At 43.1% G+C, this 27223-nt stretch overlaps 1 protein-coding gene across 1 annotated transcript in view; it reads left to right on the top strand.

Annotated features, from left to right (window-relative positions):
- Rbfox1 (RNA binding fox-1 homolog 1) overlaps positions 1–27223 on the top strand; it is a 2133674-nt gene that overhangs the window by 1174745 nt on the left and 931706 nt on the right. The window contains exon 5 of the mRNA XM_055604373.1: positions 24027–24074. Coding sequence (XP_055460348.1) covers positions 24027–24074 — 48 coding nt within the window. The remainder of the gene's footprint in view (positions 1–24026; positions 24075–27223) is intronic.

The following is a 27223-nucleotide window of genomic DNA, read 5'->3' as shown; positions in this document are numbered from 1 at the left end:
GCTACACTGAATATGAGGTGCTCTGTTGGTGGATCTCTAGTCAAAATAGGATAGAGATGGTGGGTGTCTAAGATATAGCAGTTCCCTATGAAACTTGCAGAAAATACTTTTACTTTCACTGTCTTGTGCTCACTCATTCCCTCCTACCTTCCTTCCTCCTCCTATTTCTCCTTTCTTGCTTCCTATTTCTCCATGTATTCTTTTTCATCCTGTTCTTCCTGCTCCTCTTTCCCCTCTTATGCCTTTCTATTCCCCCAACCCTCTCTCTTTCATCACTCTTTCCTCCTCTTCTACTTCTTAATTTTTCTTTTCTAATATTTCTAAATTCTCTCTAGCTATGATGGAAGCCAGTTTCATCATGATTTTTCAAAACTATATGGTCTTTAATGCCCCCCAAATTTGCAGAACAACCTGCCTTATCAGTATCTCTTTCAATTAATGTAATCTTGTTTCTGTTATTTCCACCATATTATTCAATCTGGTGAGCCTCATTACATTTGCAAGTGCATTAAATTGGAGCCTCTCTGGAAGGAGAATGATGATTATCAGCTAATTTAATTATGTTTCTCCATTTGCGGCATTTAATGATGTCTGCCATTGTTGTTGGGGATTCGAACATTGGCTCTAGGTAGAAATTAACTCTGATCCCATGTAAAGTTTGTGTTATCAGATAATACTTGACAGCTCATTGAGGTGCATGTTCAGTAATTTTTGAGTCTAATCAAAATTGATTTATGTGCAATCAAATTATGGGAATAAAGAAAGAGCTTCAGGAAATTCAGTGCTGATTATAGTGTTTCCTGGCTCTGAAGTCATTCCAACATGCATCTCTTAGTTTCATACCAACATTTCAGCGAGGTCTACACGTGTGTGTGGCTTTTGTTTGGAGGAGTTATTTGTAAATTGCATAGTGCTTGATTGTTCTTGACCTCCTGGTATGAGTTGGAATGAAGTGTTTTGAGTTTTGTGTCCTGTTTGGTAGATGTTTTCTGGGTGTTCTTTGAGTTTGGCAAGGCCTGAGCTTCTCCAGAAAGGAGGAGAGGTAACCACAGAGATTAAAGAGAGGGTCTTTCTAACCTGGGTATTTACATTTCATCAGATTGATTCTGTTTTTATGCCTTCTCTTTGGGTTTGTCACTTAAGTTGGAACTGTGTGGACAGATTCCAGAACTCACATAATGATTTGGGCATGATGGCACATGTATGCAAGCCCTGCCTAAGCATTAGAGACAGGTGGACCCCTGGAATCCATTGGTCAGTCAGCCTCGCTGAATTGCTAAGCTTCAGGTTCAATGAGGGACCCTGTTTCTAAAAATATTTTTAAAGAGTAGTAAGTTAGTGTTGTTGAGTTGCAAACAAAACCTTCAACAATGATAGGCAAAAAGTGTAGAGATCAACCACAAAATGGTGGAAATGGAAGATGACACCCAAAGCTGGCCAGGCTTCTATGCACAGGAACCTGCATGCATGTGAACACACAGGAAAGTGTACACCCACCACACAAATACACTCATATAAAGATATACATAGAAAAAAGTGGGTCCAGAGAACTCTTTTCTAGTGTGCTTGATATTTCTAGGTCTTGCCTTCCTTTGGTGAAATTGGAAACAAAGAGAGAGAAGAGCAGAGAGAGAACTCACCCCAATAGGAATCATGTTCCTGAAACTCACTTCAGCCTTGTTAAAAGGGTTTGGGTCAAGGGGAACTTTTGAACTCCCCACCCCAGTCCTTGGCTGATGATGTAGCTCAGTGGTAGAATGCTTGTCTAGCACAAGCAAAACCTTAGGTTTGAAATTCAGCATTTCCAAACAAAACAGAAGAAAATAAATGGTCCCCAAGAACTTTCCCAAACAAAATCCTACCATGGTGGAAGGTTGTGGTAAGTCCCTAGGCCCCGGGTGAGGGAAGCATTTGGTGTGGTGAAATGGAGATGACTTTGCCTGGACTGTGCCTGACACTTCTATCATCTATGATGTATGAAGCCCCTCTCTACATACCTAAGGAACATGTTTAAAAAGACAAAGACACAAAACTGAGCAGAGTTTACAGTCCTGTGAGACGAGAGGGGGAGTCAAGATTCCATGCACGATGAAGTAAGATGCAACCTTTGAAAGGCATAATGTATGCTTTACAAGGCAGGGATAGGCCTGGGCAAAGACACAGCAGATATGTGTATTAAAGAGGAATGCCCTCAAAACACATAGACACCCTGTAATAACCAAGCGCCTTAAAAGTAGACACTCTTTGCAGTGGCCATCCGCTGCCACTTCTCGTAAGAGCTGGCTCTCAACATCACTAAACGTGTTGTGTCAATAGTAATAAGGGCATGATTGCTATGGCAGTGAGCAGAGTCTCTGAGTGCTCATAAAGGTATCAGCAGGTCAGTGAACATACATGTATCTGAACTTGGCCAACGCATCTTACTGCTTCTACAGGCCACGTGCCCCTACTTCTAGAAAAGAGCATGTGTTTTTGTTATTTTGTTTTTGAGATTAGTCTTTGCTCCTACTCTAGATGCACAGGTTTATGTGCTCACTTTGTATCACAGAGAACAGAATCTTAGGAATCTGGACTTTGTCCTAACTGCAGTGCACTTTTCTCCATGTTCAAAATATTGTAGCCTCTCTACAAGGAGTTACTGATTTGCAAAGGTTCATTGTTAGGAGTCATTGGTCTGGTTTGAGGCCTCTGGCTTCTACTACACTATCAATACTGGATCCTCACCAGGATTCCTTTTGGATATCCTGTTGGGCAAAAGGGTGTACTGTGTGATACACCACAGCTTCCACAGAGAGATGATTTTATGTAGTTTCTTAATTTATTTTTTATTTTTATTTTTTGTTCTCTTTTGGGGAAAGGTTGCAAGGGCAGAGGGTAGAAATGGGGGTGTAGAGAGATGAGTGGGATGGGGGAGCATGATGTGAAATTCACAAAGAATGAACCAAAAGTTTAAAAAGAAAGAGTTTTTGATTAACAGCCATTGATTTTTTTTCCTGTTACCTGAGCACATTGCAATAACAAAAGTATGGTTTTATTTTTGTTGAGTGTCTTGATTGGTTGGTTGATTGATGCTAGTGTGTGTGTGTGTGTGTGTGTGTGTGTGTGTACGCATGTTTGTGTGAGTGTGCATGCACACATATATGCTTTGTTTTGAAACAGGAATTTAAACAAACCCAGGCTGGCTTCAGACTCTCCATAGAGCTGAGGCCCTTCTTGACCTCATGTCCTTCTGCCTTCAGCTCCCTTGTACAGGAATGGCAGGTGTCCACAACCACACCTGTTTATGCAGTGCTGAGAACTGAAGGCTTTGCAAGCCTCCTCATCCTGGTTGAGCTACAAGCTCAGAAAATACAGTAGTACTTTTATCACATTTTATAACTTGTCCATTAATTTCTTCCTCTAGCAACCTGCTTTATTCCTTTTTAAAATATATTTCACAGAAAATTACATCAGTGCTCTCCAGCCTTCATACAGATGTGGCTTTGAATGTGAGTCCATAGCTATCCACAGACTTTCTGTTGTTGGAGGTAAAATTTATTTATATTGAAACATAAACGTTAGGGGACAACATGATGAGTTTGCCTCATGTGTACCAGCAACTTCGGGCAGGAAGAGAATGGTCACTACCCAAGAGTGTAGACACTCTTTATATGTACAGTAGAAGCCGTGCCAAACTTGTAATTTAAGAATTTATCCAGTAAAGGTGAATTTCTACATATCATATATGTGTGTGGCATTTATGATGGATGCATAAGAGAATAGTGGGTCCACACAGGGCAACACACAGAGATACTCTGTGTCTACAAGAAGAGGCTCAGGGAAGAGGTAAGTTGATCCTCTTGGCATGGTATTTAAAAAGAACACATGTGTGGACTGCGAAGATGTCATGTCCATGACAAGGGAAGAGAAACACGGTGTTATTCATCTAATTGAGAATGTTTAACGACTTTTTTTTTGCCCAGTCTCCCAACAGCTACAGCCTCTCAAAGTCAGCCCTGATTTCAGATTTATTGTTAAAAGACTCATTAATGTCACAAATACTTATGGTGGGATGGACTGTCTTCATTTAAAAGGACAGGTTGTGCTTTCATTTTGACCCTCAAAACATGTAGATTTAAAAAAATTCAGCATTAATTGGCAGGATCAATGAGGGTGGGGAGGGCATGTGTGGTTGAAATGTTCTTAGAAAGAAGATAGAAGGAGATTGCTCACAGCCTCTTAACTGGGAATGACAACTAGATTTTAATTAACAGCGGGTGAGTTGGGTGGTCAGCCATTTGACATTTAGGTGGATCACGGAATATTCTCCCCTCTGAACCACATTTATTTCCAGCTTAATTAGTCCTTCTGAGATGGCCATGCCATTAGCAGCAGCCTCCCCATTTAAGATCCTTTTAAGCAGACCTTTTTATTTTTTTCTAGTTTTGATTCGTCTCATTTTCGTGGTAGCTTAATGTTATAAAAGACCGGGACTAACTCATTTTAATGACCTCGCATGCACAAATGCTAATTTTACATTTGGCCTTATTTCTGTAGTTTTTTCTTATATATATGAATATGAAAAAATATTTTACCCAAGACCATTTCTCTCAGAAGGACAAAAATGGGAAGATTAAACCTCTTGGTGTCATCTGCCTGAAAAAAATCCTGTGGCTTCTCTTGACAGGAAGGTTTTCAAATCCCTCCTTGTTCTAAGCTTCTCTGCTTTGACATCTCATTATTTTACCCAGCTACCTCTGCATCACCTTCACCCAGTTAATTAAGTAACTCATTGAATGTATTATTCAGTCTTGATTCTCCTCTGTGACAGAGAGGGATGGAGCTGTTCCTTCACTCCACCCTCCTGCTGCTTTCTCTTCCCTCCTTCCCTTCCACCCACACCCAAGGAAAGGGGGAAGGAACACAGCAGCATAGCAAAAGGTTGACTTGTTTATTATCATCATTGTTATTGTTGGTGTTTTATTATTATTATTTCAGTAGTGGACATGGATCCCACAGTCTATTGCACATTAGGCAAGTGCGTTACCACTGAATTATGCTTCCAGCCCTATTTTATTTTCTAATGGAATTATTCCTGAAAGAAAATGGAGCTGACAGTAGGAAGAGGGTGGTGAGGGTCACCATGGTGATAACAGCTTTTCTAGATGAGAGGTGCTGGCTTCTGCATCTCTCTTGCATAATCTTACATGCTACTTTCACAGCTATGTGCGATAAGTACTGTTCTTTTCCCATTCACAGATTGCCAGACTACAGTTCAGTTGAGTACGTGAGCTTGAACACACAAGTTGTGTAGTTTATGGGCATCAAAAACTTAATTTGATAGGTTCCTAGATTGTTTCCTGTTTTCTTCTTCTTCTGATGTCCATCCTCTTTGCCTTTCAGGATGGGGATTGAGCATTTTAGTTAGGGTCCTCTGTTTTGCTTAGTTTGTTTAGATGTACAGATTTTAGCGGGTTTATCCTATGTTGTATGTTTATATGAGTGAGTATATATCATGCTGAGCCTGATGGCCAACTGTTGGGCAGAGTGAATGGAATTTTATGTAAGAAATGGGAAATAGCAAGAGCTGGAGAGGACAGGAACTCCACAAGGAGAGCAACAGAACAAGAAAATTTGAACACAGGGAACTTCCCAGAGACTCATACTCCAACCAAGGACTATTCATGGAGATAACCTAGAACCCCTGCACAGTTGTAGCCCATGGCAGTTCAGTGTCCAAATAGGTTAGATAGTAATGGGAAGAGGGACTGCCTCTGACATAATCTGATTGGCCTGCTCTTTGATCACCTCCCCCTGAGGGGGGAGCAGCCTTATCAGGCCACAGAAGATGACAATGCAGCCACTTCTGATGAGAACTGATAGACTAAGATCAGAAAGAAGGAGAGGAGGACCTCCCCTATCAGTAGACTTGGGGAAAGGGGAGGAAGGGTGGGTTCGGGAGGGGAGGAGGGATGGGCTTATGGGGAGATACAAAATGAATAAAGTGTAATTAATAAAAGTTAAATTAAAAAATTTGAAAAGAAAAACTTAATTTGAACTCACAATGGGCTGTTTCTTTCTTTTTTTTACATTAGTATGGATTTTATTATTATTATTATTTTAATATTAGTTACAGTTTGTTAACTTTGTATCCCTGCTGTATCTTGCTCCCTCATTTCCTCCCAATCCCACCCTCCCTCCCTCATCTCTTCCCTGCCCCTTTCCAAGTCCACTGATAGGGGAGGACCTCCTCCCCTTTCATCTGACCCTGGTTTATCAGGTATCTTCAGGACTGGCTGCAAAGTCCTCCTCTGTGGCCTAGCAGAGCTGCTCTTCCCTTGGGGGAGGTGGTGTCAAAGAATCCACCATTGAGTTCATGTCAGAAACAGTTCCTGTTCCCCTTATTAGGGTACCCACTTGGATACTGAGCTACCATGGGCTACATCTGAGCAAAGGTTCTAGGTTATATCTATACATGGTCCTTGGCTGGAGAAACAGACTCATAAGAGATCCCTGTGCTCAGATATATTTGGTCCTTGTGGAGCTCCTGTCCTCTCCAGGTCATATTAACTCACCCTTCTTTCTTATGATTCCTTGCACTCTGCCCAAGGTTTGGTTATGAGTCTAAGTATCTGCTTTGATATACTGCTAGGGATGTTTCTTAACACTTTCTCAGAAAGCATCTTATATGTTTTTCTATTTGTAGCTAAGTTTGCAGCCACCAAATAGAGCATGGGTGGTCCTTAGGTTGGCAAAAGCAGAAGGATGATGGGAAGCTCTGACTCACCTTCACCTTCTTCCCTGTCACTGCCAAGCATTGGGAGAGAAAGTTGGTACTCCTCTGGGCAAGTTGCCCTCATCCTCTGAGGATGTGGTCTTCTGGGAATGGTTGGCCACACACTGATGACACACAGCCTGTGTTCTCCTACATGAAACTCAATGAAAGGCATGGAAAATCCTTTTGAGTTTGTTTGGATTTGGTCAAGGCTTTAAAGAGGACAAAACATTTGATATGGAAAGTCATAGGAGGAGGTATCCAGAGTGCAAATACAAAAAGCAAAATAAAGTATTTCCAAAATCAAAGCCAGCAGATTTACAACAGAACCATGGAAAGTGTGGATCTGAGAGAAAACTGGGAGTGGGGGGGGGAAGAGAGGCAGCAAACAAAATTAAGGATAAGTAAAAGAGTTAAAGAGAGGAACACCTGTGTGTGGGGGGGTGTGGAAAGAGGAAAGGAAGAGACTCAGATAGGGAAGGAAAGAGGAAGAGAGAGGAGGAACCGTAGAAAGAAGGGACTAGAGACAGAAAAGAAGGGAGGAAAAGTTGTAGTTAATGAAGGCTTCAGAATAGGAGGGAAGACTGTAACTATGAACGAAGTGGAAGTAATTTTAAGCCCTCCTCTCTTTTTTAGGTGAAGCATAATTTTAGAAGGAAGTGTGAGAGACAGGTACATAAGGAAATGGTCAAAGATAGGCTCAGCCATCACATTCTTCACATTGTCCTTATCATTACTGAGCAGGTGGGAATTACCAGCCACAGGATTAGAGCTGAGAATGACCTAGATATAACTCGAGAATATATCTAGGACCTCCTGGCCCCTGAAGTGGTTAGTATTGACCTTCAGTTTGACAGCATCTAGAATCACAGAAAAGATATCTCTGGGGAGAGGAAGTTTCTAGATTAAGCTAGCTGAGGTAGAAAGACCCACTATTACTGTAGGTGGCTCCGGCCCGTAGGCTGTCATCCTGTAACTGTGGGTGGCACCATCCCATAGGCTAATGTCCTGGACTGAGTAAAATGAGAAAGCGGAGTGAGCATCAGCGTTTATCTCTGTGCTCTGTGGCTGAGGGGAAAATACAGCCAGGCACCTCACGTTCCTGCCTCCATGTCTTCCCCACCATGACGGATGGCACACTCCAATTGTGAGCAAAAATGCAATCCTTCTTTCTTAAGTTGTCATAGCAAGAAGGGGAGTCACTAATAAACCAGTTGCTGTAATTAGAACAAGGGAGGAAAAATGATTGTGACCCAATGGAGAAATAAAAAGACAATATAAACAACATAGAAGTCACGAGACTGTGTGGAAGCAGTAGTGTGTGGAATGATGTCCATACCTTTTTGTGATTTATTTTCTCATTTTTAATAATGTGTGAATATGTGTGTATGTTTTTTATGTGAAAGTGAGTGCAGTGCTCATGGAGACCAGAGAAGGGTGTTTAATCCCCTGAAGTTAGAGTTACAGATGGTTGTGGTTGTTCATAATGGAACTGGGGTTCTAGTACCGTTGCCTGCCTCTTGACATTATTATTTGAATAATGTTACATTAATGCATAAGTACTTACAACTGTTATCGAGAAAACAAATCCTTTCAAGGAGACAGGTGTAAATGCCTCACCAATGTTAGCAGGTTTCAGTAGAACAGAAAGGACAAGCTGGGATGTCTGGGTGGCCTGGCATGGATGCTGTGCATGAAGGATTCTTGATGGCCTCATTCCATAATTCCCCACAAAAAGTTCTATGTGGTTATGACAGCTGTGAGGCTGAGCCTGGGACTTACTGAGTGAGTTTAAGTGGCTTTCAGGCCTGAAACCTTGAAGAGTGACTTCAGTTGATCTTAACAGCTGCATCTCTTTTCATTATATCTGCCATTGCTGGAGCTGATCAGCTCCCTTAACATGGGCTAGCCTCAGACAAGGGAGGAGAATCACTTGAGCTTGTATCCAGGGAGATGATAAAGACTAGTAAACCTCCAGAAGAAGGTAAGGGTTTCATGTCTCTCCAGGTCCTGGTGGAAATTCAGAGAAAGAGAGAGGAAGAGGAGCAGAGAAAAGCCTGGTGCAGTGTCTTCCCTGGCCCTGGGATCCTTTCACTCTGGACATGCTTTCTCTACTCTTGGGGGAAAAGGGCATTGGCTCTATTCCTGGGCAGCCTGTGAATCGCTGTGTTCATGGAGTATAAGTAAAATGTGTAAGATGTCCAAGATTGGCAGCTATAAGAAGGCATGTGGTCAAGAAGCAGTCATGGTCTGTAGGTGGCAGGAAGTTGGCATTTGTTGTAAGGTTGATGACATGTTTATGCTAATTTGTGTTTCTAAGATTTATTTTTTTGTTAAAGAAAATTTGTGTTGATCTGTTCTCCCAGCTTAGACACATGCATACATTCAAGGTTGTTTGGACTGAGCTAGAATTCACATTCACTGACCCCCTGCTCTCCTTCCTTGTGTCCATGTGAGGATTCTTTGTATCCAGTTCTGGACAACACTTAAGAATTTAAAACACTGAGCTGGGCATGGTGGTACACACCTGTGATCCCAGTAGTCAGGGAGGCAGTGGCAGTAAGTTCAAGACCAGCCTGGTCTTCAAAGTCCAGGACAGCTAAGTCTACACAGAGAAACCCTGTCTAGAAAACAAAACAAAACAAAAACCAAAAACAAACAAACAGAACACTGTGATTGATTATGATGACAGTGATCAGCAGGTCTCATGGCTTTATTTCTCGTATATGAACTTTTATATCAAGAATGTGTTTCCAAGCCTCTGTATCAACAGACTTTTTAGTTCCTACTGCTTTTGTTAAAAGTATAGAAGAAGACACCCAGGGACTTTTAAAGCTAACAGGTGTTGAGTGCAATTGGTCGGCTATATCAGCAACACTGATGTGTGTCCAGGCTCTCTGTTAAACCCTTCATAAGCATTTCTCCTTAAAAAGATGTACATATCAAGTAATTAAAATAAACTCAAAATGGTTTGAACGGGCCAATGAATGACAAACTGCCTACTTTCATGAGCTCATTTACTGAGCCACTTTAAAACAATGTTATGAGAATAGGTATAATGTCAAATACCTTAAACTGTGGCACAAAGGAAGTAAGGGCAGGAAGATTCTGCGTTTGAAGTTATCATGGTCTACATAGTAAGCCCATGTCTCAATAAACAACATGATAATGATGATTGTGGTAATGATGATTATAATAACAGGTTTTCTGTGTGCTGTGTTACTACTCCAAGACGATGAGCACAAGGGCTGCTGGGGTGACTAAGTCCATAACGCTTACTGATCAAAGATGAGCATCTGAGCTCAAATTGCTAGTAAATGAATAAACAGGCATTAGTGAAGTCACATGCTTGCAATCCTACTGCTGAGGAGGTAAAAACAGGAAAGGTCTCTGGGGTCAACTTACTAGCAAGTCTATCCAAATTGGTGAACTCCAGGCTCAATGAGAGACCCTGTCTTGAAAAGTAAGGTGGATAGCAACCAAAGACAGTCCACGTTGGTGTCTGGCCTCCACGCTCACGTGCACACATGTAATAACAGGTACACACAGTAAGACAAAAAGGAGGAGAAAGAAAAGAGAGGATGAGAACAGCAGGAATGGGCATCGGAGTAGAGGAGCGCTGAGTCTCCTGCTGAAGGCAGAGTGCCTGCCTCCTCCCATAGTGAGTGCTGTGGGAGACCCCGAGTTAGCGCTATAACACTGCAAAGATCTGAAGTCAAGGAAACCTTCAAACAAGCAAACATCAATCAGTCACTGCCTTTTCAGCCAAATAAAACAGGTGCAGGTTGCAGAGCCAGCATTGGCCAGCACCAGCTTTTTGACCCTGGGTGAGAGATGTCATTTCTATGAATTTGCTTTCTCTAAAGAGGACAGAGCCACATAGCCCCTTTTGGGATTAAGTGTCTTCTATGTCATCATCCTTTCATATCTTTGGATACTACAATCTCAGAATCAAAGTATTTGAAGAAAAAAGGCATCTGTACTAAGCATGTACAGCTTCTTCTCCCTGTCATTTCCTAAACAATATTGCATAGCAACCTTATTGTTACAGGATGTCTTTGTGAGAGGTGTTATAATCTGGAGTGGTGTAGGAGCACAGACCTCTACATTCCCAGTGATTAGCACAGAACTGTGGATGGCAGTTTCTGTGCTGAGTTACATCAGCCTTCATGATGGAACCTGGTCAGCATTTGTTTTCTATGACCTTTTAATCTCATTTTATTTCAGAGTTTAGTTATTTGTGTGTGTGTGTGTGTGTGTGTGTGTGTGTGTCCTTGTCTGTCTGCGTATGTCCCATGTATGCAGGTACCCTCATTCAAGAACAAGATATAGGAGTGTAGTGTTAGGCCATTTCAAGGATGCCTAGAATTCTGTCATTTGTTGACAGCGCAAAAATGACTCTGTCCTCAGGGGACAGGCTTGCTAATGTGCAGGAGAAAGTAACCAAAACTTCCAAGAAAAATATCTTGAATTCTCTTCTGGCATCTCAGTGCAAAAGCTCTGTTCTGTAGATACAAGTTCAGCTGTGGAAAGGGTGAAAAGGCAGGGAAATGTAATTTCCCTAAACTGTTTATTTTAAGGTCCATCTTTCTCGTGCTCAGGTGAGAATGAGATGATTGATTTTGCAGAAGGAGTTATTGCAGAGACTCGGGGCACTGGGACCAACACAGGTGCATGTCTGCCTTCCCTGCTTTATTTTCTGGTAAGGGCCCAGTTATTTTCATGGTGGGTTGTTGGTTCACCCTTGGGGATCAGAATTTCATAGCCCCTATATTAAAATTTACATGTTTATTGTGATTAAAAAACCAAAGGAAACACTGATTTATTTCTAGCACATCAGCTTGTATCTCCATATTGTAAAAGTTGGGAAACAGAAGTCAGAAACTGACCAGCTCTTTGGGTTTTGTCTGTATGTTTGTGGCATGTGTAGTATGTAGGCATGAATGGGAAGGGCAGTGTTTCACAGAGGTGTCTTTCTGTGTTGTTCCCTGTCATTTTTCCTTTATAATTTCTTACATTAGAATAGAAGGCATTATTTTGCAGTTTTTAACAAACTGAACTTTAGTAGATTCCCTTTCCCCTTCATCTCTCCATACCCTGAGTTTACTGTGGGGCCAGGACTTGGGCTTCAGTGGCCACAAAGTCTACCATGGAACCTGGACTTTGGTTTTACCTGAGTGTTTTAGACAAGGTCTCTCACTGAATCTGGTACTTGCTGTTTGAGCTAGACTGGCTACCATGGAGCTCTGGGGACCCTGTCTTGCTCCTTTCACTCCAGCCCACTGCTAAGCATACTAATGACTTCCCCAATGCCAGGCTTTTTACATACATACTGCTGATCTCAACTCAGGTCCTCATGTCTGAACAGCAAGCAATTTGCCTATGGAGCCATCCTCTACCCCTGCAATCACTTCTATTATACTAGTTAATTTAATTTTAATCTATCTATTGCCAAAGATTCTGCAAGTGGTGTCGTCCCTTCTAGAGTACAGAATGTGCAGAAAAAGAGATCTTTGCCAGTTTCACGTCTATCCTTATTTACTGTGAGCAGGGAGGGGAGCTGTAATAGTGGCCCCTTCAACCACAGCAACTGCTTAAGAATAGACCATGAAGGTTACATTCCTGCCATGAAGGGTTGCTGACAGATTCCTGTGGAAAATGTACTAATTTCCTACCAATAGGTAAAAAAAAAAAAAAAAAAAAAAGAAAGAAAAAACTAAGCCAAGGGTTCAAGGGATATAAAATATTACTTACGAAGAAATTAGGGCTTAAATCTATGGTCTAAGAATGTGGTCTAAGTGCATGGTCTCAGGGATCATCACAGGTATTGATTCCCAAGGGCAATGGAGGCACCTACCAGGAGTCACTTCTTAGAGACCAGTGGCTCAGCTCAGAATACTCAGCAGAAAGTCTGAGCATGCTAATTTCTCCTTTTTAAAAATTCTTTGTACCAGCACAGTTGACCTTCAGCTGTTTGCTTCCTTTTTAATTGGCATAAATCTTACTCTGACAGTTGGGTGTCTCTCTGGCATGTCTAATTCTTAAGAGAAAATTAAATATTGAGTTAAATGGTTTAGCTGAGTCCTTGTAGCTCTGTGCTCTTACCAGGCAGTTGGTTCAGTGGGTATTGAGTTAGACGACCCCACCAGCATCATTTCAGAGGATAATGATGTCATTTTAGAAACTGCATCTGATGTTGCCTCCACAGGTCCATTTAAGAGACTCAACGGCCATGACTTAGAAGACTTGGAAGAATTAAAGAAGTCTTGTACAACTTATTTAAGTTGAAATATCATGATAAAATCATTTTAGGGAGTGGGGTGGGGAGACGGTTTAGTGGGGGGAAAAGCACTTGCTGTGTAAACATGGAAACTTGGCTTTGAATACCCCACAACTTCATAAAAGGCTTGCAATGGCTGTTGGAGCCTGAGTCTCCAGAGATGTAGAGGAGGCACGGAAGCAAGGGTGACAAGGGGTCAAAACACGAAGGGGAAATGAGATGGTAGGGTCTCTGGGGACTGCTAACTGCCAGTCTAGCTTCAGGTTTCGTGAGAGGCCCTGTCTCAAGGGAATAAGGTAGAGCAGAATGCCTGTCCTTCCCCCCTTTTACCTCCAAAAGTACAAGCGTGGGTGTGTGCACCTGTGCAAACGTGCATGAACTGCAGGCTTGTAAATTCTTTAATATGCATGCAAATATTTGATGAATACATACTCAAATTAGAAATCGTGATTATGACAGCGAGCATGGTGCACCCCTAACTACCTGGTACCTTTTGCACACTTTGTCTCACCAAGATTCATGTCTTCTTTAGGGCTCAGTCTGTCATTCACTGTTTCTGGACTGTGGAAAGCAAAGTTCCACCACGTGAAGTTCGCCTGCCCCTAAACAAGTGGTAAAGGCAGGTGGTAGGGCATGCTGGCCTTGCTCCCGGGGTTTCTCCCTTGAGTATTTGGATCCACATGCAGAGGAGAGATTAAAATGCATTCTCCAGCTATCAGATGGAGTTCTTTCATCACCTCTGTGCTCACAAATGTTTCTTGGGCCAAGTTTCCTCAAGAGGTGTTGTTTGCACCTGCATGTGAGTGCTCCTGTAGCCGGCGTGAGCAGTGAGTACATACATCAAAGCTTTCAGACCAGCACATGTGCTTGGAACCCCAGAAAGGACTGAAGACGCTTCCTGCTCCAACTTCTCCTGTGACTGCCCTTGGACTTGGACATCACACCAAGTCGGTACCTTTCCTGTCTAGCCTCCTCTTGAGTTGTCCCAGAGCACAGACCTTGGTAGCAGGAGAGGGAGACACAGCCCCATGCTGCCACCTGCTGCAGCCTAACCTGGCCACAGAAAAGAATTTAAGGATGACTCAGTGTGAGAAGATCTAGGGTTTATTAAGGATGGTTTATTAAGCCTGTGTGTAATAGGAAGAGACAGGAAAAAGGCAGTGGGCATTGGGGTGTGGGTATGGACTTAGAGTCACAAAGTCAAGCAAACTCCTGATGGCCGCATCTAAGGTTTCGGTGGCTTTTGAGGTGACACCGCTCTCAAGGTTTTAAGAAATTACCCTTTTTCCTTTAGCAAATGAGATCATAGGGTGGTCTCTCAGGATTGCCAGACAGGATTGCAAGCTGCAGAGATGAAGCTACTTCAGGAGAGGTCAAAGGAACCTTACCCACATATAACTGAGAATGAAGTCAAGGCCACACCCCTCCATAGCTCAGGATCGTTAGCCTGGAAAAGGGGGTGGGGCTTCTGTAACGGTATGAGAGAACGGAGGGCAGCTGGAATGCTGTGCTTTCAGACACGACAGCATCCTTGCACACATGAGCCTAGAGTGGTTGCAGTCACACAAGATCAAGCCAGTCGAGCTGACAGTAGGGATGGCTCATGAAGCTCCACCCTAGCTGAGGACTGCCTGTCTAGGTGTCAGCTGCCCTGGCTCCAACAGGTGGGTCTGCACCTATGCACATATGGGTGACATGAAGTGGACTCAGGGGGTGACGGGAAGACATGGAGTTGGGAGTGGGTTATGGGAGTGGGTGGTCTGAGAAAAGCTGGGGGTTGGATATGAGCAAAATATATTGTGTACATGTGCAGAGTACTCTAAGAACAAATCAAACCTACATTTAAAAAGGCAAGGCATGTTCAGGCTAAGACTCAGGTTAGCAATGTTTGTGAGACTCCCAGAAAGTTCCAGGTTTACAACAGAGACAAGCAACACAGGCTCAGAGACAAGAAACATAACTTCAGCCACCGATCATTTGTCTCTTGGGTTTCTCAACAGGAATTTCCCTCTTTAAAAGATATTATATCTATGTACACAATCTTTACAGAGCTTGTTTGTTTGTTTGTTTGTTTTTAAAGATAGGTGTCTCACTATGTAGCCCTCGATGGCCTGGAACTTGCTTTGTAGACCAGGCTGGCCTCAAACCCATAGAAATCACCTACCTCTGACTCCTGAAAACTGGGATTCAAGTCATTCATCATAACCTCCACTAGATCTAGCTAGTGGTCTGTGTCAATATTCTTAAACACCTAGCCTGGGGAAGACGTCAACCAGATTTCAGAGGGAGGGGCCTCTTTCCCTTCCTATGGCCCTTTAAATTTCTCTGTCTCTCTGTTCCTCTTAACCCAAAGTGGTGAATACACCGTGGTGGCTCAGACAAGGAAACCAGGAAGCCTGGTAAGTGTGTACCCCACACTTTCACACAGGGAAAGGTGGGCATCTTCACGTGGGGAGGTGGAAGGCAGACGTCTTCACATGGTTATGGCAGGCATCTTTACATGAGGAGAAGGAGGCATCTTTTCAGAGGGGCTTGTTTGTCTAATGAATCCCTGGCTGGCTCAGGGTAAGTAAAGCTATGCTCCCTTTTCTCAATCGTCAGTCTGCTTCTGAGTCAAATGCACTAAACTTCAATTTGGTAATTGCATCTTCAGATCCTTTAATGAAGGTGTTTATCAACATATAAATAATTACTGGATAATTTTGTATTTGCCGACTGCATCCTTCTAGAAGGGTAGGGGCACCCTCCCCCCGCACACACTTGTAGAATGTCAAGGGCAACAGCTCAGAGTAGTCTCAGAATCCCAGTTCACCCGCCTCCTTTACTGCGCTTCTCCAGCTATTCTAACTCACTGTTTGAATCCTGTGACAGTGATGGGCACAGTCCTACAGGAGAATGTGTGGGGGAGCCTCCAGGGAATGTGGGATGAAGTTACCCCCTCACTGATTTCCTCCTCTGGATAATGTCGCCCTTGAACCTGCTCGCCCTGAGCGGGCACCACTGAGGTTTCTTTCTGTATTCTATGCTTTCTTGTATCTGTCATGTGTGTGCGCTTGTGTGACCGTGTATATGCCTGTGTGCGTGTGCACATGGATATATGGGCATGAGCGTGACTGTGTGTGCGTGTATGCGTGTGTGTGCTCTGTGGATGTATATGGAGGAGTGTGTGACCTTTTATGTATAGAGGTACAACTCCCGAGAGTCATTTCATTTCTCTCCATTTGCAATCTGAGTCAGCTCAGGTCTCAAGATCTGGCAGCACGAGTCTTTACCTGTTGGCTCATCTCACTGCACAGGCTTCGCCTTTGTTGTTTGACAGTGTCTTCCACTGGCCTCACCAACACAGGCTGGGGGAGGGGGCTGGTAAGTGTGTTCCACTCTCTCAGCTTTGCCTCTTCAGCCTTGTGATTACAAGTGTGCAGGAGCGTTTTAAGCGTGATCTGAGGGACTGAAAACAAATCCTTGCACATGCAAGGCAAGCACTTCACAGAGAGGGCCTTCATTCCACCCCCTCCTCCCTATTGGTTTGACTGAGTGTCATGCAATTATTCCCATTCATAGGGAAGGGCTGGGCATAATCCCAGTGGCTAAAAACTAAAATGAAAACCAGAAGCCCTCAGCCTCCACACTGAGAGTGCCCTGTGCCTGGAGTGCCCTTTGGAGCCTGCAGCTTTGGAGAGGGTGTGCCTGGTTCAGAAGAAAAGAGATGGCTCTGAGCTGGCTTTCCTAGACCCTGCTATTATTTTGTTGCTGTTTGGCACATGGACTCCTGGAGAGAGTTGGCAACTAACAGCCCTTCAAGAAGAATTCTTAAAAGCTGTGCTGAAATCATTCACCTCCTGTAGAAACAAGTGTGATTTACATCTAATATGGGTAATTACTTTTACAGTTAATTAAAAGCACTCTCATTAAGCCCCTGCTGTGGCATCAATGCATAGTTCTTATTTGCTAAAGGACCCTGGGTTTGAGCTCACCTTCATCACAGGGCTCCTGCCCAGGAGCAGCTGTCTCCCAGGATTCAGATCCATTGTGCTAAACCCTCAGCCAGCCCTCAGCTGAGGTCCTCTCCCTCTCCCCACCACCACCCTGGCTCTTCTTGTGTGCACAGCTGGACACTGCAGCACTGAAGCCCTGCTACCAAACCCTTGGGATAAAGCCAGCCAAATGGTTCCTGTGAGATCAGTGTACAGCCCACATGGAGAGGCAGGATCTACATCTTGCTTGCTTTGTTTTCAGAAAAGCTTTGTTTGTGGGAAGCCCTTGCGGTCCTCTGCTTTCTCAGCTTTTCTTTCTCCCAAAGGAAGTGTCCTATCTCAAAGAAATGCTCTTTCAATCCTACTAACATTCCTATACCTACTTACAAAGCTAGCGTGTAGGCAGTTTAATCCATTTCTGATAGATATTACCAAGTTAGTATGCTAACTTCCCAGCCACATGATTTGTAGACTCTAGGCGATCTTCACTTTTAGACCAAAATCCTTTTCACAATGCCTCTGGCTTGGAGGGGGCCACCCTTAATAAACTAAGCTTTGCTAAGTCCATACTAATATAATGTGTCTTCAAACCATCTCATTTTTGGAAACTACATAATGTTTATCAGTTAAAACGTGCAGTTATTGAAGACTACAATTTTGAGGGAACCAAAAGATTGTTATTTCAGGAAGTTTATAGCTTAGAGGGATCTGATCCTTTATGTTGTCTTTGACAATTTTTACAAAGTTCCTTGCTGCCATCTGCTGGCCAGATGTGATATTGCATTGCTAAACAAATTTGACGAGAAACTTATTAGGAGGTAGGTAGCGCACATTTTATGTTCTTCTTCAAGGTCTCAAGTAAGGGACCTGACTTGAGTCTTGACGTTTCAGATGAGCAGATTCAGACTTCAACATCTGAAAGGCACGATTTCATCGCTGCACCTACTCTCCTTCTTGACCATGTAGTGTGTCAGCACCCCTTATCCACAAGGTGATGACACCTTCCAAGGCATGTCCTAAAACTCCTTCAGGTAATAACAAGCCTTAAGGCAATTCTGTTTTCTTACCCTACTAATGAGATACAGTCAGAGGTGACTAACATTAATAAAATAATTACAACATGCATTTTTTTTCCTACTAATCTGTTTTTGCGCTGTTTGGAGTGAACAGAGATACCACAGTGACAAGGTGATGAGATGAGGAGACAGGACTGGTGGATGTACCATCAAGGCACCTTCTGTTCGTAGGTATTTCATACCTCTGTTGATCTGGGGTAGCTGACGTGATGGCATGAATCTATACAGAAGGAGGACTTTGGACCTCACTTTTGTTGTTCTCTGGTTTTGAGACAAAGTCTCCGGTATCAAACTCAAGCTAGCTTTGAAGTTACTGTGGAACTGAAGGTGACCTTGAATTTCTGGTCCTCCTGCGTTTATCTCCCAAGATTATAAATGGGATTCCCACAGCAGGCTTATGCAGTGCTTGGAATGGACTTCCTCTATTCCAGGCAGGAACTCTACAGATTGAGCACCATCCATAGCCACACTTGATGGCAATTAGAAAACTGTTTTCCAAAGGGTGATTGATTTTAGGTCCTTGAATGAAACACTCAAACTCAATGGCATTCTCTGGCATGGACTGTAAAACACAGAGAACACCAGTTGGATTGGCGTGTATTAGGTCTCTTCCAAATTCTCCCCGAAACTCAGTTTTAACATCTTCAAAATGGGAGAGCTGGGCTATATTTGGCCTCTGCAGATGAAGTTTCTTTCTACAATCTACTTTGTAAATAAAAAACAAATAACAAAAAAGCTGTAGTTGCATAAAATCCCCAAGAGGTTCTCAGTCTCAGCTCCTAAGCTCATATGCATTGACTTATTTCTTCATTTATTTATCTATCTAGTGTGAATGGATATCAGCATGTAGCTAGCCTAGGCTAGCCTTTAACTTGTGAGTCGCCTGTCTCTACTTTATAGGAATGATAGATGAGTCCTACTACTGCTACAGGCTCATTATATATACACACATATACACCAATATCTACATATTCTCTATATGTGTATGTCTAAGCATACATGTGTATGTATATGTATATATTTGTATACACACCCACACATATAAGTAGAGAGAAAGAAAACCTTATTTTTTTTTTCATGGAGATATGTTCAAAGCCCTTCATGGACTCGTTTTTAATTGAGGAATAATTCTTGCTTTCTGGACAGGCCAGCATGTAGATAATCAGAAAGGCCTGCATATGTAGGCAGAGCTAGCTCTAGCAATGAATCAGGGTAGCATGGCCTCTAGGCAGGGCCATGTGGGAATGGAATTCTCCTTAATGCTAGGACAATGCCACAATGCCACTCATCTTCAGATCAAGATGGAAGGGATACACACTTGCATTCCTTCCCCAGGAGAAAGGCAGTTGATCTCAGGTGTTATTTGGGACTTTGTCAAATGAACCGTGTGTCTGGCCACACTCAGTGGGGATGATGTCAGCCTGCACCCTGTCACCTTGTCTTTCCCATGATACCCTCCATGGACCATCAGGAGCAGGAGAGCGACGCTGGGCCTGCTATAGATGACCCAAACTTAACTCTCAGGTCAAGTGCGAGCAGTCTGCTCTTGTGTTCCTGTTGCATTTCTAGAATAGATGGCTGACACCACCAGTTCAGCAGTCAGATCTGTGCTAGGAAAGCACACAGGGCACCAGTATGTTCATCTTCTCTGGCCCTAGGACTCCTGCTCAGAAAGCATATCTTCTCCTTGTGTATGATCTCCCAACAATACCTTTCTGTAGTGGTCAGCAGCTTGAACTTCTGTTTTACTTTTCCACAGTTACTATGACAAATAACCACAAGCATGTTTAATCAATGTATCCTGTCTCACTTTTGAAGGCTCCAGGTCTGAGATCAAGGTATGGGCAGGGCCGTGCTCCCACTGAAGTCATGTGCCCTTTGGCTTACAGGACACCACTCCAGTGTTTGCCTGTCTTTGAGTGGAGTGCTACTTCTTTCATAAAAATTGTATGAGAGTTGGGGCTTTCCAGGTAATAGAGAAAGTTTCTATCTCCTGAGCTCAGTCACACCTGCATACATCCTATCACCAAATTCTCTCATCTTCATAGAATGTAGTGGCCTGGGCATGGGCATATATACCTTTGGTGAGTTATAATTCAAGCATGTGCAGGCCCTTCCCTCTGCATCTTGTGAGATATATGGGGTTTTAATGGCAGCATCCTTTGAACTTATTCTTGGGGACTTTATGTCCTAGCCTTTCAGAGCTGTGAATTATGCCTACAGATGACCCAGGATCACGCTGTCCCTGCTCTGTAGCCAGAGATAACTCTTACCTACAGGACTCTTTAGGAACAACCAACATGCAAAGCACAGAAGTAAGTAAAGCAATCTTGGGAAGAAGTGAGAGGAAGCAGAGCCCTCTGGAAAACCAATCCCAGTGGGCTGTGGTGTCTGAGAGCTGAAAGAACACAGGGGCTTCAGAAGAGAACACTTTAAAGAATGCTAAGAACCTGGGTCTCAGCTCTCCATACTGAACTGGGATTCACAAAGGTTATGGGAAGAAGCCATTGATGGGCTGACACATACCAGGACTGCCTTACAGGAAGGCGATCATGCCTGCCAACCAAGGAGGTGACTATTGCCACTATCGCATAAGTGGTGTTAGCCTGAGCCCCTCTTTTTGACAAGCTTGTGTTCATGCTTTTGTATGCATGTTCACCTGTATGTGCAGAGGTCACCATTGGTTGTCTGCCTTAGTTGCTCACCATCTTGTTTTTTTTGAGGTGGGGCCTCTCACTGAACCCATGGCTCATTAATTCAGCTAGATGAGCTGGCCTATGAACACCAGTGGTTCTCCTTTCTCAGCAAACACAACAACTGTAGTTCCTGGGATCAACTTGAAGTCTGCAGGCCAGCATGGTAAGCACTGACTGAGCCGAACCCCAGCTCCCCGTCAGTCTGCTTTTGTGGAGGCTCCACTGTGGTATGACTGACTCTAAACACATGGGGGGGAGGCACACTCTCATCTGTGGCCAGCAACTTGAGTCCTTGCTGGAGGTAGTCCAGCTGTCTGCTTCAGGAAGCCAATGAGCTGCTCCTGCAGGAAAATTGATTGCTTGGCAATGAGAACAAGCCTTTAGATTCCTACTTAATACTTAAGTCATTGAGTGATTTTCCAAGTGAAGTTATCAAGTAGGGCTGAGGTACTTATGCAACGTCTTGGGTTCAGGAAAGGTCACCTCGGAACCCATCCGGAGACGCTCGCTCTGTGCAGAGCGATCTGAACAATAATTTGTTCGCGCCCAAAGTGACATTTTTCCAATTTGAGCCCAACATTGTTCAGAAGCGAGCGCTGTCCCCTGGGGCGCCTTCAGTGCGGATCTGAGGCGCATGACAAACCAACAATATCATCTAAATAAAAAATCCAGCCCAGGTTTAGTAAATTAATCCTGACAAGAATAAATTGGATAATCTAAGAGAAGCCGCAGGGCTCCTGTCCTGCCAGGTGGCGTTTTCCCTCTTCCTCCCCTCACTCAGGTGAGCTCTCCATAGCATATTAAAAACAGAAACCTTCCTTGGGTCAGCTGATTTCTTCAGTTGATATATCAGCACCTTACCATTTCTTCCAGGGGCAGTAGACTCTGACCTTTCATTTCCAACTTATGTCTTTCTACTGTGGAGAAGGAGTTCATCCCTGCTTCACCTGGTCAGAGAGACAGGCTAAAAGAAAGGGTGTCAGGGCAGCCCGCTGTGTCCACTAGGTGATCTTTGTACTTTAATTTGTGGTAGCAGTGTCTAAAGCAACAACAGTAACAGGCCGCCTCAGTCCCACTCATTGCCAGCAGGCGCTCATCCACAAGTTATATCTTTCTCTTTGATTTGCCTTAATTTTTGAACATGTCTCAATTTCAAACAATTGCCCAAGCTGACCTTGCACTGACTCTGTAGCCCAGGCAAACCTGGAGTGAATATGGAATCTTCTACCCTCAGCCTTCCCACTGGCTGGGATGTCAGACAAGCAGCAACCCAGGCCTACCTCTCCTGGTTCAGCTCTTCATGCAAGTTCTGAGGGTGAAGGCACTCCTTGACTCTTCCCCTCTTCAAAGCTCTGTTCATCTTGAGCTTTTGTTCTGTGACAGGTGAGCTATGGGTAAGAGCTCCAGGCACCAAGGATTTACTATCCCAGCATCAGAGCCTCCAGCTATTAAATCAGGAGTGTGTGTGAGAAAGGGAAGGAGGCGCCTGGTGCCAATGTGTCCCAAGTCCTGAGATTGTTCTTCACACTGCCCCCTTTCTGGTTTGCATCTCCTGAAAGGGATAGAAGAAACATTCTTGAAGCTTTTCTGTTTTGGATTTTTTAAAAATCTTTTTGAAACAGGTTTTTATTGGCTTAAGCTAACCTCAAACTATCTGTTTAGTGGAGAATGGTCTAGAACTCTTGAACCTCCTGTCTCCACCTCTTGCATGCTTGGCTTATAGACATTCATCACTAGGTACAGTTCATGTTATACTGGGGGTTGAAACCATGGCGCTGTCCATGCTCGGCAAGTACTCTACAACTTACCTATATCTCCCAGCTCTAACCCTAACCCTAACCCTAACCCTAACCCTAACCCTAACCCTAACCCTAACCCTAACCCTAACCCTAACCCTAACCTTAATCCTAACCCTAACTTTTTGTTGCCAGAATGTGAGCATTGCCAGGGCAACGTCTTTCCTGTGTTTTGTATATTATTGGACACTTTGTACCCATAACTTGGCCTGTTATCAGTGGGTACTAAATATACCTCTCTTGCTTTTTTACATTGGTTCATTTATTTCATGTGTGCGGTGGAAGGGGCAATTCCATGCCATTGAATACCTGTAGAGATCAAAGGGCAGCTCATTGGAGTTGGATCACTCCTACTGTGTATGGTGATTGAATGAGACCCTCAGGCTTGGCCACAGGTGTCTTTACCTAATGATTTATCTTCTGAACAGTGAATCTTTTGCATAAATTAATTCTATAGTTTCTTGTGTGAATGTGTCTTCCTTTTTATCTAGCAAGTTCCATAAAGTTTGGGAACCATAATTTTCACCTTTGTATTAGAAAAAACCAACAAAAATTGAACAGATATAGGAATGCAATAAATATAGTTGACTAGCTGACAGCTGGGTAAAGGATAGATAGGTAAATGAATATATGGGTAAGAATATAGATGAATGGATGGATAAATGGATGGATGGATGGGTGGATGGATGGGGTAGTAGATGAATGAATAGAAGAATGAGTTAATGGATGGATAGATGGATGAATAGATAGGCACATGAATGAGCAGATGGCAAGGAAGACACACTGAGAAATAGATATATGGATAGATAAATGTGTAGATGGGAAGAGAGATTGACTGATGGTTACATGGATGGAAGGATGGATGGGTGGGCAGATAGACTAAGGGATGGATGATATAGGCAGACTGATGGCTGGATGAGTAAGTGTATGGGTTGTTGGCTGATTGGGTAGGTGAATACATTAATGGTTGGGAGGATGAGCATATAGATGGGTGGACAGATAGATAAGAAAAAAAGATGGCTGAAGTAGCATGAAAAAACAAACTATATGGTGATGGCTTGTGTGGAAGCCAGACATAATTGCATATGACAAGTGTAGAAGAGTACATTAAATCTACTTAAAATGTTCCGTATATGAATAAGGTACTAGGAGAAGGGGGAGATAATTTTAATGTCCCTCAATTTCTCTTTGCTGGTTTCTGACCTGTAGCATTCAGGTTCACCCCTCATCTGCATATAATAATCAAGCTTCCTTACAATTCTCATATGCCTCCAATGCAAACACCACCATGTACACCTCCAGAAACCACCATAAAGTGCAATGACTCGAGAAAGAACTGCCGGGAGTGTGATTCTTTATTAATATAAAGGGCACCTCAACAGCAACACAGAATGTCCTCCAAGCGCAAGCCTGACTCTTGCTCTTTCTCCCTCTCTCTCTTCTCCTCCAGGATATCAAAGCTGACTGCAATAGCTGCGTGGAAACAGAGGACAGAAAGGTAAGTCTATATATTTTTGTCTTTCTGTTTTCAAACACAGTAGGAAAGATGTAATTGCAGCCCAGGAGTTTCAGGCACACCTCACCAGACCATACTCTGGAGATGACTTGTGCATTGATATTTGGAAACACTGCTTAAAACGTCTATCATTTTATTGCCCACAGTCTGCATTGTTTCTGATCGCTGCAGTGAAGAGTGGGCAATATGATTAGATTTTACAAAACTGTGGTTCTGAGGTTTTATTTCACTATCCTTTTCAGAAAGAAATAACTTTTTGATGCTTCCTGTCACAATTTAAATCAATATGGCTGGTGTTTGATGCATGCATCGTATGTATCATAATGCCATTGTATAACATTACAAGTATAACGTTATAGACTAGATGGATGATGTCTGGCCTTCCAGGGTATATTTCTGTGTATCTGATTCATGTGTACTTACTTGAAAGACAGCTTACCTTCATTTCCTCCAGGACCCATCCACATGAGCCGTGACTTCCTGTTTGAGATGGGAGACCTTTGACATAGATGAGTTTCCTGCCCATTTATTTTGTTTGTTAGTTTTGGTATGGATCCCCTCAGGAGCAGCAACTATTAGATCATTGTTCTTCGATATTCCCAGCCTCTCTTTGTTAGCAAAAGTCCATAGATATTTCTGTGGCAAAGCACGACTTAACACACAGAATTTCCCTATTAATATGGCAGATTCAAAGAAGTTACACATGCAAGAACATGAGGCATGGGCTGCTTGGCTCCTCCTGGTGCTCTGTGTGGATTTAGTAAGGTGCCTCTCTTTGCAGTGCTATCATGTGGTTCCATTGAGTCATTATCTCAAGGCAAGGTTCTGAGCAAAGGTTTCATGACAGCCAGGGCATCTGCTGATTAATGTGTCAAATGACTCCACAGAACAGGACTTGCTGCATAGCTTTGTTGGAGTGTTGATCACAACAGCTCATGTTTACACTCCAGTTCTGTTTAAGCTGAGTTCTGCCCCCAAGTGTGTGCTGGAATGTCACCTGTGCAGTAGGAGAGCATTCTAATAAGCACACACGGATATCCGTAGCTGGGACATGAGAAGTCACCACTTACGTAACACTATACTCATAGACTTGCCCTACCAGCTTGTCTTGATCCAGCTCATGTCAGAGTGATCAGAAAGCTGGCTCCTTTGGTTACTTCCCAAATTCCAAATGTTTTGCCTTTCCTTGAAACTTTTGTGGTGTCCACAAGTATATATATGTCCAACATATTTTTTAAGAAATAACTTTCTGATAGAGTTTGAAATCTACCAGGGCAGTAGGTACTGAAGGAATAACTCCAGCTCTATCATTAACAAAACAGATGAGCTGGATCATGCTCTGGCATTTTCAAGCTCCTTGGGCTCTGTTTTACCTGCCCTTACTGTCTGTGCCCTGCCTGTCCATCATCAACACCAGGCCATATGGCTTATCCATGATGCTTACTGGGGGAGGAACTTGTTCTTATATAGCTTACATTCTTCTGGAGAAAGAGGAACACACACACACACACACACATGTGCATACACACAAAGCCTTTTCTTTTCACATATCCTTGACTTATGTTGGGCATCTTAAATAAAACATTTCCAAAAGGTTTGTCACTTGTTCCCTGAGGTTGAGCTGACATGACTGATTCACAAATGGGTCCAACAGCCACAGCAGGCAGTGATGAGCCATCCTGATGTACACAGAGAAAAGAGCCTGCTCAGACTGTTTCATTGGCTAAGGATGTCGTAGCTCCTGGAGTTCTTGCCCTCCATTGAAAAGTGCCAATCAAAATTTAAGTATCCCAGAGGGGAGGTGCCTCCAGCCTCATCAAAAGAACACGTGTCCTGTCCTGTGGCCATGTGCTAGAGATGCAGCTTGAGGCCACAGAGGAAGGTGGCTGCTGTAGCCCCTGGAGTGGCCATCATTTCTGCCCAAGAATGCACCCCGGGTCTTCTGTGACTATGGTATATAATTTGTAACCACGATTTAAACATTTGAAGAGATGGATCTTCTTCGGGTGTGTGCATGTTCCCCTGTGTCCCTTTCTGTGCAACCTAAATGCTTCAGGAAAGATTGGTAATGTGATAAAGGGGAACTAATCAAGACTAATCTCTCTGACAAGAGATGACAGAGGTGCCACAATCATAAGTAAGCCTGTCTCAGAAGCAATGGCCCCTTGGCCCCGTGTGTATTTTTACAACTACTGACTGCTCTGGGGGGAGACATTGCAGGATTTCCTCTAAAGCTAGAGTGTTGTTAGTGGAGAAAGCTGAACAATGTCTCCCCTCCCTATTTCCAGGATCTGGCAGCATCCAAGAATAACTTGGGTTTTCTTTTCATTCTTGCGTGTTTTAAAAATAATATTCCTTTGCTTTCTCTCTTCCCACATGTTCTGCCGAGTAGAAACAGTTCTGCCCCTCCAACTTCACCTTTAGTTGTATACCTACTGTATATTTCACTGACAGAAGTTTTTGTTTGTTTGTTTTTGTTTTGTTTTATATTTGAATACCAGTGCTTCAGTAAGGTTCCTTCTTGGCTGCCCTCTTCCCTCTGTCCCATTTTCTTTCTTGAGAATCTTATGTTGACCAGACTGGCCTCATACTCACTGTGTAGCTTGAGTTAACCTTGAACTTCTGATTTTTTGCCTCTAACTCTGGTGTGCTCCAATTACAGACTTATGCTACCAGGCCAAATGATGTGGTGCTGGGGATCCAACTCAGGACTTTGTGCACATCACACAACACCATATCGAACGAGCCATCTACTCTTTCAATTTCATGCCTTACTTTGCTTTACTTTGCTAGATATTGATGCTCGTTTGGAAATGAATCCTCGCCCTGTTGTATCTAGGATGGTTGGAAGAACCATGACAGTCCACACTCAGTCAAAGTTCCCTGAGAGATGTCTTATTTTTAAATTTTATTTTTATTTTTAATATTTCATTTAAATTTTATTATATATGTATATGCATATATATATGTATTTATACATATACAAGTAAATATATATACATACATGTATATATATATCACACTTGGCAGTCAGAGCACAACTTTTAGAAGTTGGTTCTCTACTTTCACAACTGCAGGGACCTAGGTTATCAGATAGGCTTGGTGGCACCTGGAGGAGATTCAACAGAGTA

The sequence above is a fragment of the Psammomys obesus genome, unplaced genomic scaffold, assembly GCF_907164565.1.
Source record: "Psammomys obesus unplaced genomic scaffold, mPsaObe1.curated_primary_1811, whole genome shotgun sequence".
Lineage (NCBI taxonomy): Eukaryota > Metazoa > Chordata > Mammalia > Rodentia > Muridae > Psammomys > Psammomys obesus.
The sequence above is the reverse complement of the archived record's forward strand: the minus strand, read 5'-3'. Positions and strand labels throughout refer to the sequence as shown.